Raw genomic sequence first — 26,731 nt, 5'->3', positions numbered from 1 at the left:
TTAGTGAATTTAAGGGAACATTTTTAATGGTTTTAATAAGTTATTTACAACATTACAAGTAAAATCATCTACTCGTTAAGACACGCTGATTGGGTAGTGATTGGTCTTCATGTCTATTTAAAAAAAAGAAGCTCCACCCACCTCCAGTGACTCCAGCAACAAAACTGCACAGGATGGAGCAGCCAAGTGCATGCCAAAGTAAATCTGTGCCGTTAGAGTTTAAATTCATATTCAGACTTTGAATATCAAAACCATCACATTTCTAGCATGTTTTTTTATACCATGCTAGAAATGGTATTTTGAATCTTTTTAAAAGATTCAAAATATTAAAAAAAATCTACAAAAAATAATTAAGTGTCAAAATATTTGACCACAACATTCGGGCAACCAAGGAAAAGCAATAGACCCCTCCTCAATTATCTATTGCCCAGCCAATCAAGTTACGCTCCAATGGTCATGTGACACCAACGCAGGAAGAGGAAGTAATGACGTCGGCCAACGGGGGTGATGGAGCTTTAGTAAGATTGTAAGAATTAGCGATAAATGTTGTGGGGGGATCTTTAAGGGGATTATTTTGTGTAGAATTTTTTTCCCATTTATTGAAAAAAAAAAAAAAAAACTTAGAGTAAGGAATAAAAAAAAAAAAAAAAACATGCTAGAAATTCGATGGTTTTGAAATTCAGTCCATAAATGCTGGGAAATCAGGAGTGATGCTGATGAATTCAGCACAATTATAAAGAAGCAGCGATACACTTTGAAGAGTTTAGACGAGTGCATAGTGATCCAGAACCAGAAACCACCGGTGAAGAAAGAAGAAGAAGCAGAGAAAGTTTTCAAAGACATAAACATACTCAACGATTCCCAGGATTCAGTGCAGTTCTTTCTGAAAAGCAGAATTAAGGACAAAGTTCTAAAGTTTCAGACCCTTGGAGGCTCTCAGGGCTTGTTGAGGCTCCACAGGGGGTCCAGGCTGCTGAGCGGGTCGTCGTCCCCTTTGTCCTGTTGTGTCCTCTGCAGACCCTGACCCTCGGCCGGCTCCAGGAAGCTCTGCTTGGTCACACGCTGTTTGCCTCGCCCCCCCCCCTCCATGGAAAAGGCCTCAGGGGTCAGAGAGGCCAGGAGCTCCAGAGATGAAGGTGCAGACACAGGTGGAGGACTGACACTAGGGGGGGCCTCAAGGACCTGCTGGTACTCAGCTACAGGAGGGGTGGGAGGGGGGGAGGAGGCAGCGTCTAGGCCATTGGATGGGGAGGAGAGGGTGGGGGAGGCTACAGGTGGGGGGACGGAGGGCTGGAGATCCTGGAGCTGCTGGGTGTCGCTCAGGGACTCGTAGGTGGGACCAAGCGACTGCTCTGGGTCACAGAGGGGAGGTGCCTCCATGGCTGGGTCTGTAGCGCTGGGGGGGCGGATGCTAAGCTTAGCGATGGTGGCCTGGATGGAGCTGATGGGCATGTCAGCACCGAGGACGATGTCCTGTTGGGACTCCTTTCTGGAGTAGGGCTGCACGGGTCACATGATGTCACAAATTAAACCAAAGAATAAGAAAAGATCAGGAGAAACCAGGATGTGAGACTAAGTGAGGTTAGAGGTGTGTTCACACCAAACACTCCACCGACTAGACCGCGCGATTAAGTCGCTCAAAGTTGAAAACTGAACTTTTCAAGCGACACCTCCGCCAGCCGTCAACGTCTGTAGAGCCGGAGGCTGCAGCGGGAGGGCTGCACACTACTCCACTTACTGGGGCCAAAACAAAAGCGGAATACTCCTTGAATAAGTCTTTTAAATTCTGAGTGAAGTAAAGTAAAGTATATTCTGAGTGAACTCATCCTTTCGTAACTCCATAAGTTGAAAATTTAAATCGTAAGTACAAGTGGAGCTGTTTATGATAAGTGCTGTAAACGTACGGTCGGAGAAGTAGTGAGCGGCCCCCTCAGTGCAGCAGCCCCCTCAGTGTATAGACACACCCTATTCCATGGTCTTCACGTCGCTGGAGCGATGAAGCGATCAAAAGGTGCGACTTTAGTCGCATTCGGTGTGAACGCACCTTAAGATGAGGTGATAACAATGAAGACAAACCTTGGTGACTGCAGAGCTGCTGTTCCTGTTGCAGGAGGAGCTGCTGATGCCGTGACGGTGAAGGACTTGCTCAGCGTGCTGCAGCACCGCCTCGTAGCAGAACTTCAGGTGGAGCTGCAGGTGGAGGAAAAACAATGATATTTATTCCTAAAATTTTTTATTTGTGTTTTATTTTCAATTATTTATCTTTATATTTTAGGTTTATTCTATTTTTTTTAAAAAAAAAAAAAAAAAAAAAAAATGCAGATCTTTGAGAGTAAACACGCTCCTGTTTGGCTGTGGAGGGAAAAAAAAGAACTTTTGATGTCCACTAATAAAGTCATCCTCTGATTGGTGGACGAATCCCCCACTGAAAGAATGTTCCATTTTTTTAAAAAGTGGGGCAGAAGCTTCTGTTGCCAATCTTGTGAAACTTTTTTTTAGAGAATACATCAAATCAAATGAAGATAAATCAAAACGGAATTCATAGGGTCGTAAATGTAACTAAGGGTAGTTCCTATAACCCCTCTGTCAGTTTAACCCTCCATTCTTGTGTGATATTAGGGTTCCAAACTGAAGTGGACGGGAAAATGAAGATGAAAAGCATAATGCAAATATCTGCACGTTTTGACACCTTACCAAATCAGTTAAACATCAAGGGATGAGTTAGTATAAGACAAAATAATAATAAAGTACACAGATACCAATAGTGACTAATCAGACTAATAGATTAGCTCAGTTTGTCTCCAACCTTCTCCTGCAGCATGTTCTTCCTCTGCTGTCTCATCTTCTTCACCAGTTTGGGCAGGTCTGGGATCCCGTTTCCAGCCTCCAGTTCCTGCAGGGCCGCGTACAGCAGACTGAAGACACCAGTGCGTCCCACACCAGAGCTGATGAAAGAGTGAGTTAGAAAGATATTCACTGATCAGCCATAACATTAGAACCACTTATCAGTGGTTCTAATATAACCGACAATCCAATGAAAACATGTCCAAGCAAGAGTGAAGATTTCAGTCAATTCATAATTTAGCAGGATTATTCATCCCTAACCAGCAGGGGGCGACACAGTTAATGGTGGTGGTTTTTGGACAGTTTTGAGCCCTTTTCACTAGTTTGTAGTAAAACATTTTTACTACAATGTGTGTTGGTTAACATGTTGGGGTGTTTGCACAGGTTTAAAAGCAAACCAGAGATTATCAGCGGAGGGATTATTCCTTTTGCAACAGGGTGAACACATTTTGGGGGGGGGCTAAGATGTCGGTCTCTGTGTTTGTGTAAAGATGAAGTTGATTAAAAGATAGATGGTCTTCTTTTCCTTCACGAATCAAAGAATACAAAACAAAACCAAAATGTGGCGGATGATTCCTGCTGTCCATCGATCAGCTTGTGCTAAAGCTGAACTAAAAAACACATAAAACCAATACAGTCACTTTGACTTCCAGGTGAAATATTGCAACGGAGAAAGACAAGTGGATATAATGTGGGCAGTGTGCCAATCATCAGGTATGTTTACGGCAACACGACGAACACGTTAACTCACTTGAAACGGCACCACCCAAGTGTAAATTTTACTGTGACAAGAAAGCAAACTAACTATGTATTTTATTGAACAGAGTGAGAAGGCCACAGGGACAGCAGAGACAGGACACTCAGAGGCATCTGAATCATCTCCTCCTGTCAAGAAGTCAGCGATCGCTCAAGTGTACGATGAGCTCTTCAAGACACAGGCGGGAAACAAGGAGACTTTGCAGCTGGTGAAGGAAGAGGTTGCTGCATACAAGGCAGTGAGCTGTACTTCAGTAGACTCTGACCCACTTCACTGACCCCATATATCTATCTCGCTATCTCACCATACCCGCTACCTCTGTCCCTAGCGAGAGGGTATTTTTAACCGCATTGTAACTGCCAGCAGATCTGCACTTACTGCAGACAAGTTCATTTTTCTGGCTAAAAAATATGAAGGTCTAAACCAAAGGCTCCATGCTGTAACTGTTAGTGCTGTACTTTTTGTTTGTTAAAAGCTGTTAACAAGCTGTGAGGGATTCATTTTTATAATATTTCATGTATTTTTTGTTTGAGAATATTTCATTTATTGGAAAGCTTATTTTATATATATATATATATATATATATATATATATATATATATATATAAAATAAGCTTGTTTATTTGAGAAAAACTTATTTAATTTATTACCAGGCAGCACTTTACAACAGTATTGTATTTTTTTATTATTTTATTTTCATATTTTGTATAATGTTACAATACATTGTTGGTTTACTAAAGTTCAGAATAAACAACAAGCAAATTTATGTTTTGCATTTTGTTCCAAAACCAAAGTACGTATTGAACCATGATTTTTGGGTATCGTTACACCCCTAGTCTATGTATATATCCGCATCGGTTAATATCAGAAATTGTCAATTAGGTGTCGGACAATATCTGCATAAGGACAAAAAGCTAATATCAAACATCTTTAGAAAGAACTATAGTCTTAGTTATTACAAGTGTAGATGTTGACCATGTGTCTGTGCATTACGCCACAAACGACTATCATCCATCCTGATAAAAGCAGAAATCTTGTTTTGTGATGATTTCTACTAAAGCTGCTTCACACTCACCTACAATGCACCACTACAGGTGTGTGTAAGGGCCTCTGGTGCAGGTAGTGTCCATGAACTTCCTGGATGAATCTCAGCAGGTTGCTCTTGCTATCAGGAAGCCCCCTGAGAAACCAGTAATACGCGATTATTACCAGTTCACTTTGATCTGGTGAGTCCACTGACACTTAACAGTAAACAGAAGGTTCAGGTGACTCACAGCTCTGGCCAGGAGATAAACTGGAGATGGACCACGGTGCGCTTCAGGCTTTGGTCACGGTACTGCAGGCTGATCATGCGTTCTACGTGTGTGGGCGTGGCCTTCTGTGTTGACAGGGTGAGCGTGATTGGCCCCTGAGAGAGCTGCTGGCCACGCTCTGTTGGGAAGTATCTCAGAACTTTTCCCTGTGGGAAGGCCAATTATTCAAACTGTTGGTGCGGAATCTTTTTCTTTTGTGACACTTTACTTAAAGTTTTATACATAAGGCTGACATTACGTTGTCATTATCTGTCATTAGAATGACAAAGGTGTCATTAAGGCTGTCATTAAGTGTTGTTCGCGAAATCATGACACCTTTTTCTAAATTATGATCCCTTTGGAGCTATGTGGGCATTTTTTTGGGTTAGGTGGAGGGATCGAGGGGGGTTAGGGTCAATTACATTTTTCAGTTACAATTATGTTTTCAATGAATCGTGTTCAATTTCAATTTATTTATAAATACAGTGAACAGCATTTTTTCCAATTATAATTAATCACAATTACTGAGCCTGAAATAAATAAATTAATAAACGTTAACCTTACTCTTGTGTTAGCTTTCTGTTAGCATCTCTTATGATAACAGGTCCTAAATCAGCTGTAAAATACACTAACAACAAATATCTATCATCTATTTTCTTTCTTATCTATTGATTACCTTGTTAAGCTTCATAATCAATGAAAACATTTTAATATTTTTGGTGTGAGCATCTGAGCCTTTTTTGTGTCAGTATTCCCCTAGATTTGTATGCTTTTTTAAATGGTAAAAAGTGAGAAATATTGATACGAAACATATTTTAATAATTGTTAACTACATATGTGTAAAACTGTACATAGAACCGTAACATGGTTCCTCAGGTTAGCGTTAAATTATAATTTGTGATCTTTTTATACAATTTTCATGGCAATTACGATCATAAAGTCAATTATCTGAACTCAATTACCGGTACAATTTATTTATGTTTACAACAGTAACAGTTTTTTTAAAATTCCAATTATAATTATGCCATAATTGTAATTAATTCTCAATTACACAATTACAATTATAATTGATAAGAGTAACAAACGACAATAACAGCCTTCATATCACCTTATTCATGCTAATAACAGGTTTCATGTCATAATAATGACAGCATAATATCAGCTTTATGTATAAAACTTCAATTGAAGTGTCCCCGACTTTTTTGACCACAAGTGTAAAAACAAAGTCTGGTACCTTTTCTACTTCCTGTTCTGAGACCAGCATGACTATCAGCGACACCTTCTGCTCGTACACCATCAGCCAGAAATCTGCCGCCGTGCCAGTGAGCGGTGCCTGTGTGGCGATGAGGCGTGGGCAGTACGGAGACAGCTCCTCCACGTAGCTGGCGTTGATGTAGTCGTCCTTGCCGGACTGCAGCACCACGCGGTTGAGGTCGTAGGGCATGACGTCCTGGTGGCGGTTCTTCATTGTGTAGCAGCGGGCGATGGCGATGGAAAGCTGACGGGCATCTTTCTCCTGCTGCTCCTGGAGCTCCTTCCAGCGGGCGTCCAGCACTGACAGCCCACCCTCGCTCTCTGACGGCAGCTCTAGGGAATCTACGTGAGCTCGGTACCGCTCCAGCTCGCTGTGAAGGTGGGCGACGCGTTCAGGGGCCTGATATGGATCGCCCTGGATCAATCGGACACCCTGAGTGCTTTTCTTACGACGCTCTCCATCCTGCAAAAAATGAAATAATGATTTCTGAGAATTTATCTGCATTATGTTTTTGGTACAAGCATGTTGTTTATGACTAAAGCACATTTACTGTGTTTATTCACCACTTAACCCTCGTATTATCCTTGGGGTCAATTTGACCCCATTCAATGTTTATTATTAAAAAACAATAGTTTACTTGTTTTTTTTTACTTCATATTTCATGATTTTTCTCAATTTGATGGGATTAATGATATTTTTCAATGTGCTGAACACATATTGCACACATTGACTAATGATTAAATAATGCAGTGAGTTGTGAGAAATGTAGTGAAAAGTTGTAGAGTTAAAGTTGTGGGTCTCCTTGTTTGGACTTTGTGAATGTGGGACATTTAAAGATGGAATAAAATAGTTTTTCTTCTTTTTGATTTGAATTAAAATAAAATAAAATCTGATGAGAATGAGTGTTGACCCTCCAGCAGACGCAATCCCTTCCAAAAACAGAGAGATACTACGATCCCTATCCCCGCTTTAACAGCAGGTTAGACTTAGCGCTGCTGATATTATCAGAATGGTTTGAGGCCCCACCAGATATGCAGTCAGCCATGTTGTAGACATCAAGTCATCATGGGGCAAGGTCACCAACATCAATCAATATGGTTGATTCTGAGTCATGAATGTGCACCCCAAATTAGAACATATTTGGATGAATGATTTTCAAATTACACCAACTTTAAAAATGAAAGTTTGACGCTGCAGGAAAGGTCACATCATCACCACAACCAAAATGGTTCGTAATATTGTAGTCATTAATGTTGATTTGGATAAAAACTGCTAAAGATACATTAATTCTAATTTAAAAGTTTGGTCTGATGGTGCCGCTTGAGGACAGGTCATAGTTTCATTATCAAGAGGTTATTAATGTATTCAACCATTAAAGTGTCTGACACAAAAACCTGGTGAACAATTTTCTGAAAATCATTTTCTGGAGGCAAATATCCATGGGGTCAGATTGACCCCAAGGGTAAAATGTGTTACATATTTGAGGATAATATGAGGGCTAATGCATTAAACTTGCGAGTTTAATTTATAGTTAAATACTGAAAGACTCCTGGTTCTTTGGTCTGTACCTGTGGGTCAGCTTTTGTGGGCTGGAGGACGTTGGTGGGGGTCTTGGTGCTTCCTGGTTGGCTCTCTGGGCTGGACGAGAGGAGGTCGTCTGTGCTGGAGTTCTGCCGCTGAAACAGTGACGTTGAAGGTGAAACGGAGGTCGGTGACGGCAGAACAGGCGCGGCAGGTCCTACAGGTGTCGCCGCTTGTGTGGGTCTCTGCTGCGGGTTCAAACGTGGAGAAGGAGACGGTGAGGGGGAGGGCGAGACGTCTGGAGGGAGGCTGTTGGGAGGTTGCGCTGCTGTTGATGGTTGGATGATGTGCTGAGCACCAATGGCAGTGAGCTGCTGGGGGGCACTTGGAGGCAGGTTAGGTCCAGAAGCAGAAGGATATAGAACAGGAGGCTGTGGATGGTTCATGGGACCAGGAGCCTGAAACTGTTGGGATGGTGCTAGTGGCTGCTGATGCATCATTGGAGCCCCCCCTGGATAACAGACACCCCCAGAATGAGGTGGCTGAGGTTGGTTGGGCATTCTTATGGGCTGCTGGGGCAGATTAGGACCTAGAGGTGGTCTGGGATGATGGAGATGCTGTGGGGGCAGTGGAACTCTAGCTAGGTGGGGGTGAGGACCTAGGACCATGTGAGGCTGAGAGGCAGGAGGCATTTGTAAGGGGGGGTGAACCTGCTGGCAGCTGGGGGGTGCGTAGCTCGTTGAAACAGGAGGAAGTGTCTGAGGGGATGGGTATATCTGTGGTCTGGGACCACCCGGGACCTGCATGTGTGGGAGGGGGGGATGCTGCTGGGTACTGGGGGGCATTGGAATTTGATGCTGAGGCAACATGTGTTGGTGAGGGGGTCCAGAAGACATGTGTTGGTAGGGCAGCGATGCAGCGGGGGCAGGCTGAGTGGATGAAGTTGGTAAACTTGCTGATGGTGGGGGGAGATGAGCCGGAGGTGGCCTATGCTGGGGGCCTGGCATTACTTGGGGGGTCTGCTGGGATATGTAGCCCTGTGGGGTCTGGTAGCCTTGCGGGACCTGGAAACCGTTTTGCTGATGCGGCTGAAGCTGACCCGGGAACACCTGCTGATACTGAGGTGGCATGTACCCAGGAGGGGGGTAGGCCTGCTGCTGACCAGGAACAGGCCTCTGTCCAGCTTGGTACCCATGAGGAGGAGGGGGTCCAACTGGCTGGGGGAACTGGGGGAGCTTTGGCTGCTGTGCAACAGGTATATGTGTTTGACCGTGCATGGAAACCCCAGGTTGGGGCAGGAAGGGAGGGTAAGCTCCCATGTGTGGGGGTAAATTGTAGCCGGATGCGGCTACAGGTGGGACCGGGGGGTGAGGAGAGGGGATGTAGTTGGGTGTGGGGCCCTGGATGCTGTCCATGGTGGTGGTCGACGGTCGGACTTGAGTCACAGTGGTAGGCAGGCTGGCCTGAGGGTTCGGAGGCCGATAACCCGACAAAGCGACTTGGTTTGGCATTTGTGGATGCCTCTGGGGGGTCATCTGTGGGAGGGGGCCATGGGGTCCTGGAGCAGGGAGCGCTCCTGGAGTGGGATACCGAGCAAACCGCTCCAGGAGCTCTGGTGGCGGCAGGTTGGCAGGAAAACGAGGAAAACCTGCAGCTTGAGCTCCAGACCAAGGAAACGAGGCCCCGCCCCCCAGGTTAGAACTGGGCAAATGAGCAGCAGGGGGTTGAAGAGCAGACATATCAGGGGGGAGACTCCGCAGGTCCTCAGGCAGGTCACCGCCCAAAGCTAAGATGGCAGCACTGAGCTGAGCCAACTCTGGGTCATCAAGGCTGGAAAAGCCCTGGTCAACATCGGAGGTCTTTGGTTTCAGGGTGGGCTTGGCTGCAGTCGGCCGGGCTGGAGGTTTCTTCTGGGTTTCTCTGAAGGCAAGATGAAACAGTGAAGAGCAGGAGTTACAGGAAAGCCTGAGAATCTTCCTCCATAATAAGTCAGTACTAGGCTGTGTTCGAAATGGCATACTCTGCACTACAAACTCAATGAGTATATACTGTCAACTAAATACTGTAAGTATCATTAGGATGTTGACTGTTCCCACTTAAGTATACTTCCAAGTTTTCCAAAATGCCTTTTGAACCAACGACAGAAACTGGAAGCACACTGAAGTATTTTAAGTGAAAAAGTGACCAAGTAGAATATCAGTATGTGCTCATTTGATCCATAAAACTCGCAGAAACAAAATTCATGCCGACATTTCAGGGATTTTTGGAGACCCTCCGTGCTACTGACAAAACTTTTGGTTAACTTCAAAACAAGAGCTTTTAAAAAAAGAGTTAAAAAATTAATGGAAGACAAGTAGAGATGCTTTTGTTTTTGTAAATGAAGGTTAGACTGAAGCCGGTCGCAGGACGATTTTACGTTCTACTCGCAATGCATCATGGGGCTGTTGAGTATGACTAGTGTGCATTAAAAATGTCCTGATATAGTATACATCCAGGTATTTCTTGCATACTCAATCTTTTCATACTATCTAATGTGAACACACTACATACTAATTTTTGACGCCAGACTTAGTACGAGTAGTACATTAGTATACAATTTTGAACATAGCCCTAGAGCACGTGGCTTAAAAATTCATACTAATCTATGAAATATAGAAATGTCAAATTCTTATCTATACATCTAGAAGTGGAATTAGCATTTTGCACTAAAATGTTTCATAATCTTTACATTTGTTCAGTTGTCTCCAAAACAAAATAGAAATTTTGCTCTCATAATCAAACATTCTTTAAATCCATGTTAAGAGGACAAAAACCAGATTCTGATATTTTCAGGTTTTTCTTACTTCTCGAGGAAGGGCTTTCTCTCCTCATCCCTAGTCTGACACAGGGCCTTTGCTCTCTCCAGCAGACGTGATGCTTTGGCCTCCAGGTCGTCATAGAACTCCTTCCCCTCCTGTGATTTCTTCATCAGGTCTTCATACGCTTCGTAGGAGCCCACCAGGCCCTGCACGGTGCTGTTCCACTGCTGCTCCGTCTGACTCAGGCCTTTACGCACCAACGCATACTGAACGTTGGCTTCGGTCAAAGCTTTTAGGATATTTTCCTGTGCAGAAAGGTTCTGTTCGATGTACACCTTCACTTGCTCGTACTTCTTCAGCTGCTCCTCAAATATTTGCTGGAAAGACAGAGAATTGTTAGAAATCTTTTCCATCACCCAAAACGTCAGGTTTTCCCCCGTTTTGACAGTTTATGAAACAATGTGAACCTTTATGTCTGCTCTTTCAGAAGTGACCAGGGTGGATGTGATGTCGTCCTGCTGGATGAGGTCACGGAGCTGCTTTTCCAAAGAGCTTCTCTGTTCCCTCATTTCCTGAACTTTCCCCAGGATTCGTTTCATGGTCTGCAGTCCGGCAACGTCCTCTAAACACACACACAAACAGGCCGTAGAAGGATTGCTGGAATTGGTGAAGGCATCTGGGTTTGCTTTAACAATTTCTTAAGTGTGGTACAGTTCTAGGAAACAAATATGGTGTACATTTTAGGACATCCTCAGGTCTCATAGTGAGGTATTAGGTATCAGGGAAACCTCTGTCATTTATCAGACCAAACAGACTCATGTCTCAGCAAAACCTCCGTCAAATCAAATGGCCTCACTTGTAAAACCAGGACTCAGGCTTCAAAATAAAAGTAGTCAGACTCAACGACCACAGGACGTAAAACACAACATGGCGTTGTATTTTGAAGAAAAAGGAAATACACATGACGTCATCAATATTAGTGATCGACCGACTCATCGGCCGGCCGAGTTAATCAGCCGATTTTTGCGTGTTTTACGTGTATCGGCATTGGCCAATGCGTGCTGCTGCGTTCGCCAATCCACATTATAAACAGAGCGGCTGCTCCAGGGCTCCGTGTTGCTGCAGACAGAGAGCAGAGTGCAGAGCCCCTCCCCCTACTAGCAGAGCGTGAAGCAAGCTCTCCAATCCCAACTTTTCCTCTCTCTCTGCTTCTCACTCAGCGCTGAGAAGTTTTTAACTTTGAGAAGCAGTTTACTACTTGTTTGAATATTTATTCTTGTTAATGTTGATGCAATTTAGAACAGAAACTTGAACAGATTGTTGCTTAATGCGCATCCGACATCAAGTTATTTATTTCTGCTAATTTATGTTCTGGGGTTGTTAGAATGGACTATTATTCATGGTTTATTTTTGTGTTTAATACTATAATTATATATCTTTATACTCAATAATCCTGTTAATAAAATATATCTTCAGTCAGGCCAATTTTTGTCAAAACTATTTTCAAGACAAGGATGAACAGTTCTCTTTCATAATATTTCATGAGATGTCTCACTATTTTTTTACTTGTTCTTGTTCTACATCACCTTTGTTAATTTCAATAAATGTTCCTTTTTTTAATTGTGACTTGTGCCATTTGTTATCATCTTTGTGTACTTTTTATGCTGTAAATTGAGGAAGCAAAAGTAGAATCGGCTCCAAATATCGGCTCAAGAAAATCAGCAGTCCGTATAAGTCATCGGCTAAAGCTGATGGAAAAAAAAAACATTATCGGACCTAAAAAAACCCATATCGGTCGATCCCTAATCAATATGTGCTGCTTCGAATACAAGAGTAAGTTGAAAGCTGTAATTTTCTATTTATGCATTTCTATTTTAAAGGTTAAGATTAGGGCTGAACAATTTTGGAAAATAATCTAATTGCAATTTTTTCCTACATATTGTGATTGCGATTAATATGCAAATATTTTTTTCAAGGGTCTCTTGTCAAGTATTTTACAATGAATACAAGCAATAAATCCATCTGTTTCACAATAAACAATTTCAGATTTATTTAAACTTTAAATAAATATGAAATATAAATTTTAAAGCACAGATTACAACAATAAAGCAAATCTGTGGCTTTACCTCTTCAACATATCTACTGTAACTAACTTCACGTTTCATGAAACATGTAAACATATGGACTGCACTTCTTAAACAAGCTCTGAACTTAACAGGACAGTACAAAACAGGACAAGAACAAAAATTAAATAAAAAAATTATAAATAAAATAAAAAATATAAAAATTGCAGCCTTTGCGATTAGAAAAACGCGTTTTATGATATCGCAATAATATCACAAATGCAATTAAAATCGTTCAGTCTTAGTTAAGATATATCAACGTTTCATTTAACTATGTATTTATTAATCAAACAATACGTTGATATAGCTAAATTTTTTTTTTGAAAAAAGGAAAGAACGGCTTTTCAACTTGCTTCGTCAGGTGTACTTCAAAATAAAACACCAATATTGTGTTTTACGTCCTGAGATCTTTGAGTTTGATTACTTTTATTTTAAAGCCTGAGGCCGAGATATTTGACGGCGTTTGTTTTGATAAGTGACGCCATGTCATTTGACGGAGGTTTTGCTGTTTGTTCTGATAAATGACAGGTTTACCTGGTAGTTGATACCTCACTTTCACACCTGAGGATGTCTTCAAATGTGCACCACAAATGAAAGAAATCCTCACCTTCTCCGAGCTGCGGCTGCGGTAGGGCTTCTCTCAGACTCTCCAAAGGCCCACCGAGCAGGCGCAAGTTGCTGATGTGCAGGTTCATGGCGCGGTGGAGCTCTGTGTTGGTGAAGCTGGCCTTTTCGTGCGCCTCCATGTACTTCTCCAGGTCTCTCCAAATTTCAGCCAGAGCCTGGGCGGCTCCATGCACGTCAGCAGCAGTGGGGCCCCCGCCCTGCTGTAGGCCCCGCTCGGCCGCTTCATCCTCCTCCAGCACGTCTCTGATCTCCCTCAGAGACGACTCCACATCAGTGAACACTCCAGAGAGCACTGGAGGGGTAACAAATAACTATTATCACATCTAAATCTTATTACATTCACACCATTCTACAAGTGCAATGTAATATATATATAACATGAATATAAAAATTTTCAGTAAGATCAATACTACTATATCTTTAAAGCAGTGTCATTAGTTTCTAATGAGTAGAACAAAGATTCTATGTCCTCTCTGAGGAACCTGCTCCCAGTTTCACTTTAGAAGGTTTGCATGTTATAAATAAAGACTAAAATTACTAGATTTTTTTGTGAGAATAGCACTGGTTAATGAATCTCTAAACCAATTCCTTTAAATGGTGCGGCTTTGGGTTTCAACAACTGGGAGAAATTTCCATCTAAAAACATTTGTCATTGCCTTCAACGACTATCAAAATCACTTTGGTCATAGAGACACTAGTGGGTCACACTTTATTTGAAGTTTTATACATTACGCTATAATTATAATAATTATTCATTTTATTTATAAGTACTTTTAAAAAAACTCAAATAGACTTCAAAACAATTACACACAAGTCAAAAAAAGAAACTAATAACAACAAAGGTAAATACAGAAAATATGTAACTATAAGTTAAAAGCTAGTTTAAAAAGGTTAGTTTTGATGAGTGATTTGAAGATTGGAGGGTCGGTAGTGTTGAATGTGTGCAGGGAGTGTGTTCTAGAGGGAAGGGGCAGCTATAGAGAAGGTTCTGTCACTCCAGGTCAATAGCATGAATAAGGTGTCATGAAGGCTGTCATTAAGCGTTGCTCGCTAAATTATGACATCTTTGGAGCTATGTTGGCATTTTCTGGATTAGGTGGAGGGATCTAGTGGGGTTAGGTAGGGTTAGGGTAACAAATGACACCTTATTTATGCTAATGACAGGTGTCATGTCATATTAATGACAGCGCATTGTCAGCCTTTATGTATAAAATTTTAAGTTAAGTGTTTTTTTATGAGTTTATTAATTTTTAGACCTGCATTTTAAAATGCGCATGTGTATGTGGGTGTGTGTGTGTGTGTGCGTTTGACTGAGGCTGTGGGCTCTGACCTTGCATGGATTGGATGAGGCTTTTGACGGTGTCGGGTCGGACACTGAGCGCTGCACACTTCTCCATCAGGATGGGGGGAATGTGACTGTACATCTCCAAGTTGTCCACAGACTCCGCCTCCAAACCCAGAGAGTCCATAAACTGCCTGAAGGCCGAGAGATTGGTCGGCTTACACGAAGGCAAAGATCTAATGCTCTAGTCTTCAATATTGCATTGATTAGAAATTAACCGAACACTGAAAATGTGATCGTTTTAAGAAGAATTGTGTCAAATGTTTACTTCTCAAAAAGTAAGAGCTACCAACAAGGTGCTCGATGGAGATGCTCAGAGACACCTGAAGAAAAAAACTGTTTCTTCAATTATAAACACATCTTTAAGTACTCACTCTAGTGTTTCATTCTTGCTTTCGATCTTGGCCATGATGTCCCTCAGCAGCTTGGCTTTTTCCTCACTAAAACACAAATACAGATGCAAGAATTAGCCCCGTTAATGTTTACTTAAAGTGGAAAAGCAGTTTGTCCTCATTAACCTGAGTTTTACATCTTGCGAATGCACTCACCTATACAAAGAGGAGGCTTCATGAGCCGCCATGGGCACCAGTTTGGCAAACAGGTCTGGTCCAGTGACAGTAGGGTCAGTGGGATTAACAGGAAGAGCTTTGACCAGGGGGGCACCTACAGTGGCGAAGCAAATTTTTTTTGATCCCCAGAGGAAAAATTCACTTTTGCAGGAGCATAATAATAAAAGAATAAAAATAAATATTTACATAGATAATAGTGCAAAAAGAGTTGTAGGTTAGACATAAATTAGAAGAAAATACAACAAAAAAATTAAAAACAAACAATCAACAATAAATTAAAAAAAACAATGTGCAAATGACACTCCAACATTAAGAATTTAAACCACAGTTACTACTAGTAATCGATTAAAAAAAATTTAAAAAATTAGTGCTTAAGATTAATTTTTGACATTTTTAATGAATAGTCTCTTTTAAATTAAAGCAACACACTTAAACAAATGTATTCTATACTTAATATATAAATCTAGTTTTAAAAAAATGCAGTACAAAAATATCTGAGCTGACAAAACTTGTCACTAATCCTGGCTCTGTATTTATTTCTAATAAAGTACATTAAACATGATCAAAAACTTGTTCTAGCAGAAAAATGTCTTTAGGGTCACCAGAAATTCTTGATATCAAAATGGATCCAAAAAAGGTCGGGAACCACTGATTTAAACTGCTATGAAGGCAAAAATAGCACCCAGTATAAACCTATGATGACCCTGCCACAACAGTGAATGAATGGAGATGAAACCCTGGCACACAAAGTTAAATACTGGGAATGACTCCCAGTTAGCTGCTGTTCATGCTGATGAAGTCATTTACCTTTGACTGAGGTGAGCGTCTCCAGAGAAGGAACTGTCTCATGATATATGAAGTCATTGTCCTTTTTGGCTGAATTAAACCTGTAGATTTAAATCAACATGACTACGTGAGGATCTTTTAAAGTCAGCTTTCAGGTTGAAAAGAATGAATTGTTGTGCAAAGCTCACTTTCCACCAATGACATCCATTGTGAACTTCAAAGCCTCCTGCACGCTGTCAGGCTGTCCCTGGATGTACCAACACAACAGAGGAAGCCTCACTAAAGTCATCCTAAATGTTTTCTGTGCCCCAAAGCTACAGAGGATGATTCTGTTACCTTGGCCAGTTTGACGGCCTCGTTGAGTTTGTCCAGAGAACTCTGTAGGTACGCCAACTGTAGGGAAAAAAGAAAGGTTGTTAGGGTGACCATACGTCCGAATTTACCTGGACATGTTTTCTTTTCACGTATTGTCCGGACCGTCTGGCCGGATTTTACAAACTCATCAAAACGTCCGGGTTTCCTTGGGAGCATGAACGCATCTAGGGGAAAACGTACGACGGCCTTATTTAAACAGATCATTAGAATGATTGACAATTAGGAGGATCAATAGTTAAAGATGATCCACCCGGAAGTTGAAGCCAAAATAACACCGTACACAATACCTTTAAGGTAAATTTTGAGAGATGTTAAAAAGGTCTATATAAGCTTTTTCAAGGACAAATTGTAATAATTCATAATAAAAGTGATTGACGAGTCATTTTAAAGTCTTCATTATAAAGAGAGAAATTATTTTTTTTTACCTTATGGACAATAACAAGTTTTTTATCTACTATATTGTATTTTGCCGTTACAAGGTAGATTCCAGAAAACGTTGAGTACTTTGAGTATGCTGTGGTCGGCCCAAGTGTCTTTTTATTTGGAAATTAAAATATGGTCAACCAAAAAGTTGTGGAATGTGGATCATTTAAAAACTATATGAAACGCTCAATAACAAGTCTTCGGAAATAGTGAGGGCGTAAACGAAGGGGCATTTTACATAAAACCTTTATTAAATCAAAACTATTCTGACAATACCAGATTCATTAAAACCTGCCATGGTTACGGGCAGCCTGAGATATTTTCAATAAATAAACTGTGAAGACACAGTGCTGCTATCAATAAGACTACTACAGTAATCAATAAACAAGTGTATCTGACTATTCCTCGCTCCTACCCGCTCTCCGTACTTCTGCTGCTCTTCGGCTTGTTTGCCCATGTGAAGCTGTGTAGAAAGAAAGAAAAAGGTAAGCATAGCAAAGTCCAGTCTGTAATATCATTACTGACTGAACACTCCAATGGGTTTGTACATACAGGGGCTTAAGAACCAAACTTATGCTCACTCACATGTGCTATAGCTGCAAAATAATAGATCTTCATCTGAACCAGTTTCTTCCAGTCTTTCTGGATCTTTCCCAGCATCGAGGCTGTCTCGGTGTTCTCTAGAGCTCTACAGGCCTCCTTATAATAATCCACTACCTGTAGCATCACAAATGGTGATTAATAATGTTGAGATTTTACTGCTTCAGCTTGACAAAACATAATAATCGCCTGATGATAAAAACCTGGGCACTGATGCGAGCGACAAGAAAACTCTTCCTATTGTCCAGCATGGACTTCTCCAGAAGACACTCCTGAGCCTGTCCCTGGGAGGAGGACACACATGGGGTTAGTGCGCTAAGTTTGTTAGTGTGTACAAGTGTGTGTGTGTGTGCCTCAAACCTACCAACATGAGGTTGATGTTTAGGTTAAGGATCTGGTGACTCATATCAACGCTGAAGTTGTGGCTGAAGTGGTCTCTCAGGTAGGAGAAGGCCCCCGCTGAGCACTGAAAGTGTGTGCATGACACTTTCATACCCTGGTCAAATAACAAACACAGGTACCGTGAATACATGCGCGTGTGTGCCTTTGTTTATTCTGTGTTTGTGTTAGTAAATGAGGGAAACCCACCTCCTCAGACACCCTGTTATCCATGGCTCCCAACATGGAGTGCAGGGCCCCTAAAAGGAATCCACACTTGAGTAAAAAAAAATAGGCAGCAGGTTTGCAGACAGAGAGGAAGCATTTGGTCCTGATTACAAGTCCATTTGCTACAACTCATAATAAATAAAAACGCCTGGTGGCATCACTGTCGAACTTATACAGGGTTCAGGTTTTTTAGGCTATTACCTGTGGAAGGAAAATGTAAATTATAAGCTCTAAAGCGGGCTAGAATAAGTAAATACAGAAATGCAAAACTGATTTCATTTCAAGACATTGTGTGCTCAGTTTATATTGTTTTAAATGTTTAAAAAATTCAATAAATACAAAATACAGATAAGGAGCCAAAATAAGCTTCTTTTGCAGCGAGGCAGGAAAGAAAAAGGATGACAGGTTCAGCCACACAAGAACCTGAACCAGATTTGATGTTCCTCTAATTAGGAGGAGTCAGTTCACATCAGGGTTGAGCATTCAAGCTCCTCTTTCCCTCTGCAGAGGTTACTGATGAGAACACAATTAATGGAAATAGACGTGTGGATGCATAGAAACTGAAAAAATACAGGATTGCAGTTCTGGTTTACATTGGTTGAGCTTCTGCCATACTTGGCAAAATAATCCCACTCACCAAGATTATAGAGGACGCATGCCTGCTCATAGCTGATGTCATCATGGGTTACTGTTTTTCCAGAAAAGATCTCCGTCCTGAGAAAAGACAATGAAAAATGAGGGAAGGTTATAGGAGGAAAATAAATAAATATTTAGAACGCAGTACAAGCTCTAACAGTCCAATCACTTAAATCAGAAAAATTACATTATAAATTAAATGAATATGCTTAATTTTTGAGTGATATGTTATAAAAAAAAAAAAAAATTGTTCTAGTAGACCTACTGTTGTCATCAAGCCCAAAAATCACTATAAATCAATTGACTTTAATTAGAGATGTTCAATAAAAACTTTTTGCCAATGACCAATACACTGATATTGTCAAACACTTTATACCTTTGATATTAACCAATACCGATATATTCATTGCCACCCCAAACTAATTTTAGGTCACACTATATAGTATATCTCCATGAAATTAACACTTTAAATACGGAGCAGTTTGATCTCAAGTGGGCCACAGAGCTTAAGCGGGAAAACTATGTAATTTCAACATTATTGTGCCTTAGTTTGCACTTTTAGGTATACATAAAATACACAATATATAAGACACCAATCATATCTAAGCAATAAGTGATCAATATCAGTCCCAACAGGGTCTGAAAGTTCCTAGATTTTGTGACCAATTTCTATCTAATTAAGAGAAAAATTATGTAATAATTTGAGAAAAGGATTTATTAAGAATTTTGAGTTTTTTCAACAGTTTAACACTAAAAATGGCTGTAATCATGTGATATAAGCACCAGGTGTGTTAAGTTTCATTTACACAATAATTTGTGCTTTCTCTGTAATTTTTTACTTTCTCCTGTGTGCTGAATTGGATGCTCCAAAGTGCTGGATTTGGTCCCTGGGCCATTCATTTAACATATGTGCCTTAAACCTAATTTGAATGTGATTCTCATGCATCGCTGGATGTATTCCACATAAACCATCATCTGTGCAAAGGAGTCTAACTCAACAAAAGAGGTTTATTTTATGTTTAACACCAATGCCAAATATTAGATTTTATAGCAAATAACAGCCAATAAAAATATTGCCCATTTCTAATTTTAATGTTTGAAATTTTGACATGATGCTGAAAGAATAAACCCTTTGGCGTAATGTAACCGCCACCCACAGAAGAGACTCTTTCTCCCTGCAGTGACTGAACACTGGGGTTGTTCACACCACAGTAGAACAGGCGTGTGCTTCTTCAGAGTATCTGGGAGTGAGTCAGCGCGCCATTACCATGAGATGGGCACAGAGGCTTCCTGGCCCGGTCCCATAGGCACGCGGCTTTGGAGGTAATGTAGCTGGCCGAAGTACTTCCTCAGTGTGCTGCAGCCCTCGAAATCCCTCGTCACGTTCACGGCACTCTGAGGCACACAGAGCACAAAGTGAGTGTTGTTGGTACTACGTTGGTTTTTAAGTCTCAAACGATGAGGTGACAAACTGATTCTCAACAATAGCAATGCTCTTGCATCAGTGGGGCAGTAGCTGCAGTGAATCTGTTGCTATTTCACTTCATCTCACTATCTGGGCTGTTTTGGTAGCAGGGTGGTTTGTAATGCAGCCCCCGTGATTATCATCAATGGTTGAAGCACACAATAAGCCAATGAAATGAATTGTACAAATCTCTACAAACATGCAGTCCAAAATCATCACATACAAGTTGGAAACTCATTGTTCAAAATCTGTCTATTACAAAATAACAGGGGTGGAAAGAGTACAGAAAGTAGTTTTACTGAAGTAGAAGTTAAGTTACTGGTGTAAAAATCTATTCGAGTCAAAGTAAAAGTAGATCACTTAAAATGTAATCGTACAACAACGTTTATAAAGATCGCACTAGGTTTTTTTTGTTATTATTAAAGAACGCCATTTCAAAATAACATGCATGAGAACAAGACATGGTGTGGCTAATGTGGATACATTAAATAAAATAAATGTCAATTCGATGAGGTAAGTGCTTGTGTCAATACATCCAATGAATCAGAGCATCCAATAAAACATTTTCCAGTAAGAGAACAATATCTTTAGGAAATTCTCTGAAAGCAAATGTGTACAGTATGTTATGTAAAGTCTATAAAACATTCTAAAAGGAATATCAAAAAATGTATATGCATCTATGCATTTAAAACAAACTGTCTAATGAACAGATTTCATTGATTATGCATAAATTGTGTATAAACATCAAAGAAAACATTCCAAAAACGCTGAATGAAATTATGAGAGGTAATAGTGCTTGTGTCCGTGCAGACATTTACAGTAACAGAACCATTCTTCAGGGGCCTCGTTTATACACGCTGTGTACATAAAAAAGAAAGCGTACGCCATTTATAAACAACATTTAGGACTTTAAAAAATAACCTGTCGAGATAATGTGCGCACCTCCACGGCAGCTCTGACCCTGCCGTACGCACAAAATCATGAGAAACGGGAAACTCCGCCCCCAACAGATAAAGGATGAAATTAAAGACTGCTCTATGAAATTGATACATTTGTCTGAAATAATCGAACATTGCCCATTTCACAACACATATCATATATGAAGGATATATTTGCCAAAAACGAAGGAGGAAAATTTTATACTGCTGCGGGAGGGAGGAGAAAGCTGCGGTGGGAGGGACCAAGAGGTGGTGCGGAGCCCCCGGCCTGCACTCACCAATAGGGATGTAACGATCCACTCAACTCCTGATAAGATTTGATTCACGATACTGGGTTCATGATACAATTCTCTCACAATTTATTTTACAAAATGAGACTGCAAACAAATGATGACTGAAATATATTCATTTTTTTTTCTTCAAAAATATAAATAAAAATACTGTACTATTTTCTCGTATCTTACATTGTCAAAAGAATTCATTGATAAACTATGCAAAACAATGCAATCTAATTAAAAAATAAATCCTGAATGAAATAAAGAAATAGTACAAATGAAGAAGAAGCCTATTCATTTAAATTCTGGCTGTACAGTAAACTATGCATAGTTCCTTTTCTTTTTAAAAGTGCAAATGAAAATGTATTTTGTGCCTTAACAATTGGACTTTAAAACTAATCCCATATTAAAGAAATAATATACATACACAAACTATGGCTTTGATTCTCTCTCTCTTGCTTCTCCCTTTCCTCTATGTGCTCCTCTTACCTTGGATTTCACGTGTTCTTTCTTTCTCACCTCTTTCATTTTGTCATTTTGCTAAAATGCTTCCACACTTCTGATTTAAAACAAATAGATGGCACCCTTTGCTGTAAAAAAAATATTTTTAAAAAAAAAAAATATATATAATTTTTTTTTTTAAATATATATATATAATTTTTTTTAAAGTACAATGATTTTAATTTCAGGATATCGATGTCAACCGTGACACCTTTGAATCAATTTTTAACTGCCTCACAATTAATCTTTACATCCCTACTCGACAGTAAACACCCGGTGACTAATGAAAAATATGGTTTTACTTTATATTAAATATTGTAATTTATGTAATGGAAACAGGCTTGGGATGAGTGTGCAGGATTTATTTTACTCTGCAAAGGAATCTATTTCCAATGTAACAAAGTACTGTTATTTGAAACAAAACTGACAAGTAAAATTACAGATTTCAGAAAGTACTCAAAAAAATAGAAGTTCACAAAAAAGCTACTCAATTACAGTAACGTGAGTAAATGTCATTTGTTACTTTCTACCCATGCGAAATGATTATGGGAAATGAAGACGTACAAAACAAGTAAAATCTGAAAATTGTTCCTGGATTCCTCATATTATTGGAGAGTGTACTCTATAAAACCAAAACATCAACAAAAAACCAATACCTTTAAACCTGATTAATATAATGAACACCTGCATAATTAGGGGAGGGAGAAATGATCAATGCATCATCATTCAGACATAGTAATTGATAATCCAAAAATTTCCAATAATCGTTTATTTAAAAGCTAAATTACATGAAATAGTGAGGAATCAATGTTAACTGATATTTTCAAAGCAGTATGGATTGAGTTAGTTTATAATTTAAACTGTATAAAATGTATAATTTAGAATAGCCCATTTTGTTTATTTAATTTTTTTTTCTTTTTTATTGTATTGTATATGGGTATATATAATGATGCTGCTACTAAGACACTTTAACATGCAATTCTAACAGAACAGTTTACAGATATCGTCTGCTACTGAAAAAAAAAAGGTAAAAAAGCTCAATTTGTCTCCTGTGTCTGAATGCAAATGTAATTGATCAGTGGTTACAGCGAGAAACAAAGAAATCCTGTGGAAATATAGATCTAGGCATCGATTTGTAATCAATCACACTCACTAATATCGTAATGAAATTGAATGGCATCTAAGGATTACCACCACTATGCATAATATCATGAGCCAAATTATTTGTGCAAAAACAAACCAGATCCTCAATTTGACATTTGTTTGTTCACCTTATTCCACAGATTAGACTTGGTGAAGTTTGAGTGAACATCTTATATTATGCTGTGTTGCTGCATTTCTCCCTGTGCTCGTCAGTTGATTATTGTCCAAAGCCTAACGTTGCCTCTGCCTGCTTGCCTTGCTACCACATGGTGCTTAGTTTCATGTGTTCTACGAGTGAGGAAAGCAAATACAACTGATCATCCAATGATGTTAAAACAACATGATTGAGTTGAGCAGATTCTGTACTTTTAATGCTCCAAATGCTAATACTCCCCCCCCCAAAAAACACACTTGTCTTAGAGCTGGGCGATATATCGAATATACTCGATATATCGCAGCTTGTAGTCTGTGCGGTGTTGAAAATGACCATACCGTTAAACTCGCGGACTTTTTTTTTTTTTAAATATCTTAGTGGCATTATGCACAAAAGGTGCACTTAAATTTAGTGTTGTTTTGAAATGTCATCTTAATGACAACATGCACAAAAGGGCACTATTTGTTTTTAAAATATTGTAGTGGCATTATGTACAAAAAGTGCACTTTAATTTTGTGTTTTGAAATGCCATGTGAGTTGCATCCTGCACTAATGTCTTGTTTTGAAATGTCTCTGTGACAATTTTGCACAGAACGTGCACTTTCTGTTGACAATTTTATGTTTGAGCCACTCACTGTTTAATGAATACAGTTATGTCAACTTTGACTTAGTTGTGATATCCCCTTTTTTGCATGAAAGTTTAAAATTGGCATATATTAATGCAGTATGATCAAGAATGTTTTAATGTAGACATATAGAATCATCATACTGGTGTGATTTTGTGCATCAAAGTGTTAATTCAAGGGTAATGCAAAATATCGAGATATATATCGTGTATCGTGACATGGCCTAAAAATATCGCGGTATTTATAAAAGGCCATATCGCCCAGCCCTAACTTGTCTCCTTTTGTTTGAGGACAATAAGAACTACCTTCTCTCTGCATGCCTCGGTTGCATATAAACCAGTCACCTGTTAACAATGTTTCCTTCTAGAACCATTTGGATATCCATTGACCAGTGCCGGCCAGAAAAACACCACTGGAAATGTTTGAATCATGGGGCTTTCAACAAAAGATCTAAAATTCCTAACATTAGACAATTGTTCTTTCTTCCAATGGATCAATTTTGTGAACAACTTGATTGCTTGCTCCCAAATACACAGTTGTGGATGATTTATGCATTAAAATAATCCAAAACAATACTCAGAGATGCATACATTTTGGCATGTACTGAAGATTTTTTTGTTGCCAACAGATTTCTATTATCACAAATACTCCATTAAAACTGATAAAATATTTCTCTTGTCTGACATGCCCTCACCTGTCGTAGAGTCTCCAGCTTCTTCATCTGTTCATTGTAGTTGTCTGGATTCTCCCCGTAGTTCTTCAAAATGAACTGAATACAAAAAAACAGCATTCAAGTGGATCAACAAACTGCTTAAATCAAAATTAAGTCTTTTTCACGTTTCGTCCTTGTAGGTTACCGCAGCCCTATGTGAGCCAACCTCCTCTTTGTTTACATGTGTTTACCCTTTGAGTAGGCTATATATGTGCCACAAGCATGTTTAATTTTTATTCGCACTATGCTGAGATGCTAAGGGAAGAGTTTTTTTTCTTTTTAATTGTAATGTTATATGTTATAAAATATGTAGTTATCTGATTTATTGATCAGAAAATTTAAGCTACTGTGAAGTTGCTGTTGCACTTTTGCTTAAATCTGGGTTAGAGCTTAAAACTGTTGAATGACAGACCCTCATTGACTTTTTATTTTGGGATTGTTCTATGCATTTTAGGTCTTGAGGACAATCATAGCAATAAAGTTGCACTTTTTGAATCCAAACTCAAATTTTTCTTTAAAAAAATTGGAGATTTTTTTTAGGCAAAAATCGCCCAGCTCTATCTCTTCCTAGACAAAAAAAAAAAAAAAAAAAAAAAGAAAGAAAGAAAGAGAAACAAATATTGGTTTTAAAGATTTAAGCATGAAGTGGAAGTTAGCCTTTATTTACCTAGGAAGTAACAATTAAGATTAGAAACCCTCTTTACAGGAAAGTCCTGGTTAATAAATATCAGTGATTAAAAATTATACAAGAGGCCAAAGATCTGCACTCATTCATCCTGCTTCAGGAAGAAGTAGAAAAGTGTGTCATCAGATAACACCAACTGACACACACAAAAAGGAATGATAGTGTCAGCACCGATGAGGTGTTTACTTCCATTACGTAAACACAACCACACAAAAACCATTAAAGCTCTCCTTAAAGTCTGTCTTAAAAAAAACATTAGCCAGGCAGACAAGATCTGATTCTCAAAGTTGAAACATTCTATTACATATATAAAAATACATATTTCCCCTTATTTTTATACATCTTTCTTTTTAATTTTGTTTGAAATTAATAAACATGCATTTTCCTCTTCTTCTCAAGACTGGTAAAAACTAGGATTCATACCACCACAGGGTCTTTTGCACTGCCTTTCTGCATATTTTCTTATGGTATCCAATAGATGCAATTTTATTTACCCAAACAGCCTTTTATTTGTCATTTTTGTCATATGTGATAATGAATGTTGTGGCTATGGACTGATTTATGTCCTGCTCAGTCAATTTTTGCAAGTCATAGTGTTAAGAAATGGTCTTCAGTGAAAGGCAGGATTAGTACTGGGTTTCTAAATGTGTGTTTTATTAAAGGAGTTAATCCTGAATGCTGGCATGCTTTAGGTGTATGGACTGGAGGATTTATTAAAAATGTAGGGAGTCGGATAACATAAAGGGCTGTCATTTTACACAACCATTTAAATGTTATATGATAATAGCAGCAGAAACTAAACTATTCCTATTTGACTTTTAATTTTGACAGTAAAAACATCTTCCAGAATAAACAAGCTTACTATTACTGTTAAAATGTTGGCAGTCATGTCATTGCTGTTTTCATGATTGTTATTGATATCCAGATTGCATTTTACATTTTCAGACTAACTTCTTTAAATGTATCTGCTTTTAAGGAATTAACCAGTCATCAGATATTGGTGACAGTTCTGAGATCTCCATAGAGAAGAATTAGCAACTTACACAGCCTAATAAACGTCATTTAAAGACAATGCTAATGTCGTGCTAACAAAGTAGGAAACGACACAAAATTAGCGAGGTGGACTTGATATTAACTTAGAAAAGTGTACGAAGGAGAAAGGCGTCATATATTAGTCTTGCTAGAATCAATGTGGTAACATAGTTACTCTCCTTTTAAGGGATGTAGCCACTTAGCTGAGGGATAATTAGCCACCGTTAGCAAACAATAGACGCTAAAACTCAGACGCTCAGCCAACCGTTCTAGAATGATCTCCCAGCTTCCTCTGGTACTAAGGGCCACCTGTCATTGTGAACCTGGTCTAACGGTAGGAAGGGGTCGGGACACCGCCCTCTTTGAACCGGACTCGGTTGACTTTCCCCCTCCGTCCTGTTGCTACTCCCCACACCCTGTTTACCTGCCTCACGGCCGGGCTGAACTGGAACTCCCCAGCCTCTTTCAGATCCAGCCAGATCATCGGCATCCGAGGGACCGCCTCCATCACGGCCGGTTCTGTTTAAATCCCACTGTCCGAATCGTAGACGAGTTTAGCTAAAAACACTTCTCCTTCCAAACAACTGTGTCACATATCCAACACCGGAAGCTGTGCCTGCACGTGACATGCGTGTTTTTTTTTTTT

General features: G+C 39.6%; 1 protein-coding gene across 2 annotated transcripts; it reads right to left on the bottom strand.

Annotated features, from left to right (window-relative positions):
• Window positions 1-18: 18 nt before the first annotated feature.
• Window positions 19-26,706, bottom strand: ptpn23a (protein tyrosine phosphatase, non-receptor type 23, a). Of its 2 annotated transcripts, none has more exons than XM_028469663.1 (25): window positions 26,510-26,706; window positions 24,351-24,425; window positions 19,822-19,949; window positions 18,556-18,632; window positions 17,901-17,950; window positions 17,677-17,808; window positions 17,516-17,596; window positions 17,298-17,429; window positions 17,128-17,175; window positions 16,251-16,307; window positions 16,103-16,161; window positions 15,936-16,015; window positions 15,108-15,222; window positions 14,934-14,999; window positions 14,548-14,693; window positions 13,198-13,509; window positions 10,935-11,089; window positions 10,513-10,844; window positions 7,717-9,589; window positions 6,128-6,610; window positions 4,876-5,060; window positions 4,677-4,781; window positions 2,807-2,945; window positions 2,077-2,190; window positions 19-1,500 (listed from the first exon to the last, which is right to left on the bottom strand). In XM_028469663.1, the coding sequence occupies exons 1-25, from the start codon at window positions 26,591-26,593 to the stop codon at window positions 937-939; spliced, it is 5,592 nt and encodes a 1,863-aa protein (XP_028325464.1). In that variant the 5' UTR covers window positions 26,594-26,706; the 3' UTR covers window positions 19-936. The 2 variants fall into 2 exon arrangements, with proteins under 2 accessions (XP_028325464.1, XP_028325465.1); XM_028469664.1 differs by having other exon boundaries at window positions 26,514-26,609.
• Between the last annotated feature and the right edge of the window lie 25 nt (window positions 26,707-26,731).

Source organism: Gouania willdenowi, chromosome 16 (genome assembly GCF_900634775.1).
Source record: "Gouania willdenowi chromosome 16, fGouWil2.1, whole genome shotgun sequence".
In the NCBI taxonomy this organism is placed as follows: Eukaryota; Metazoa; Chordata; class Actinopteri; order Blenniiformes; family Gobiesocidae; genus Gouania; species Gouania willdenowi.
The sequence above is the reverse complement of the archived record's forward strand: the minus strand, read 5'-3'. Positions and strand labels throughout refer to the sequence as shown.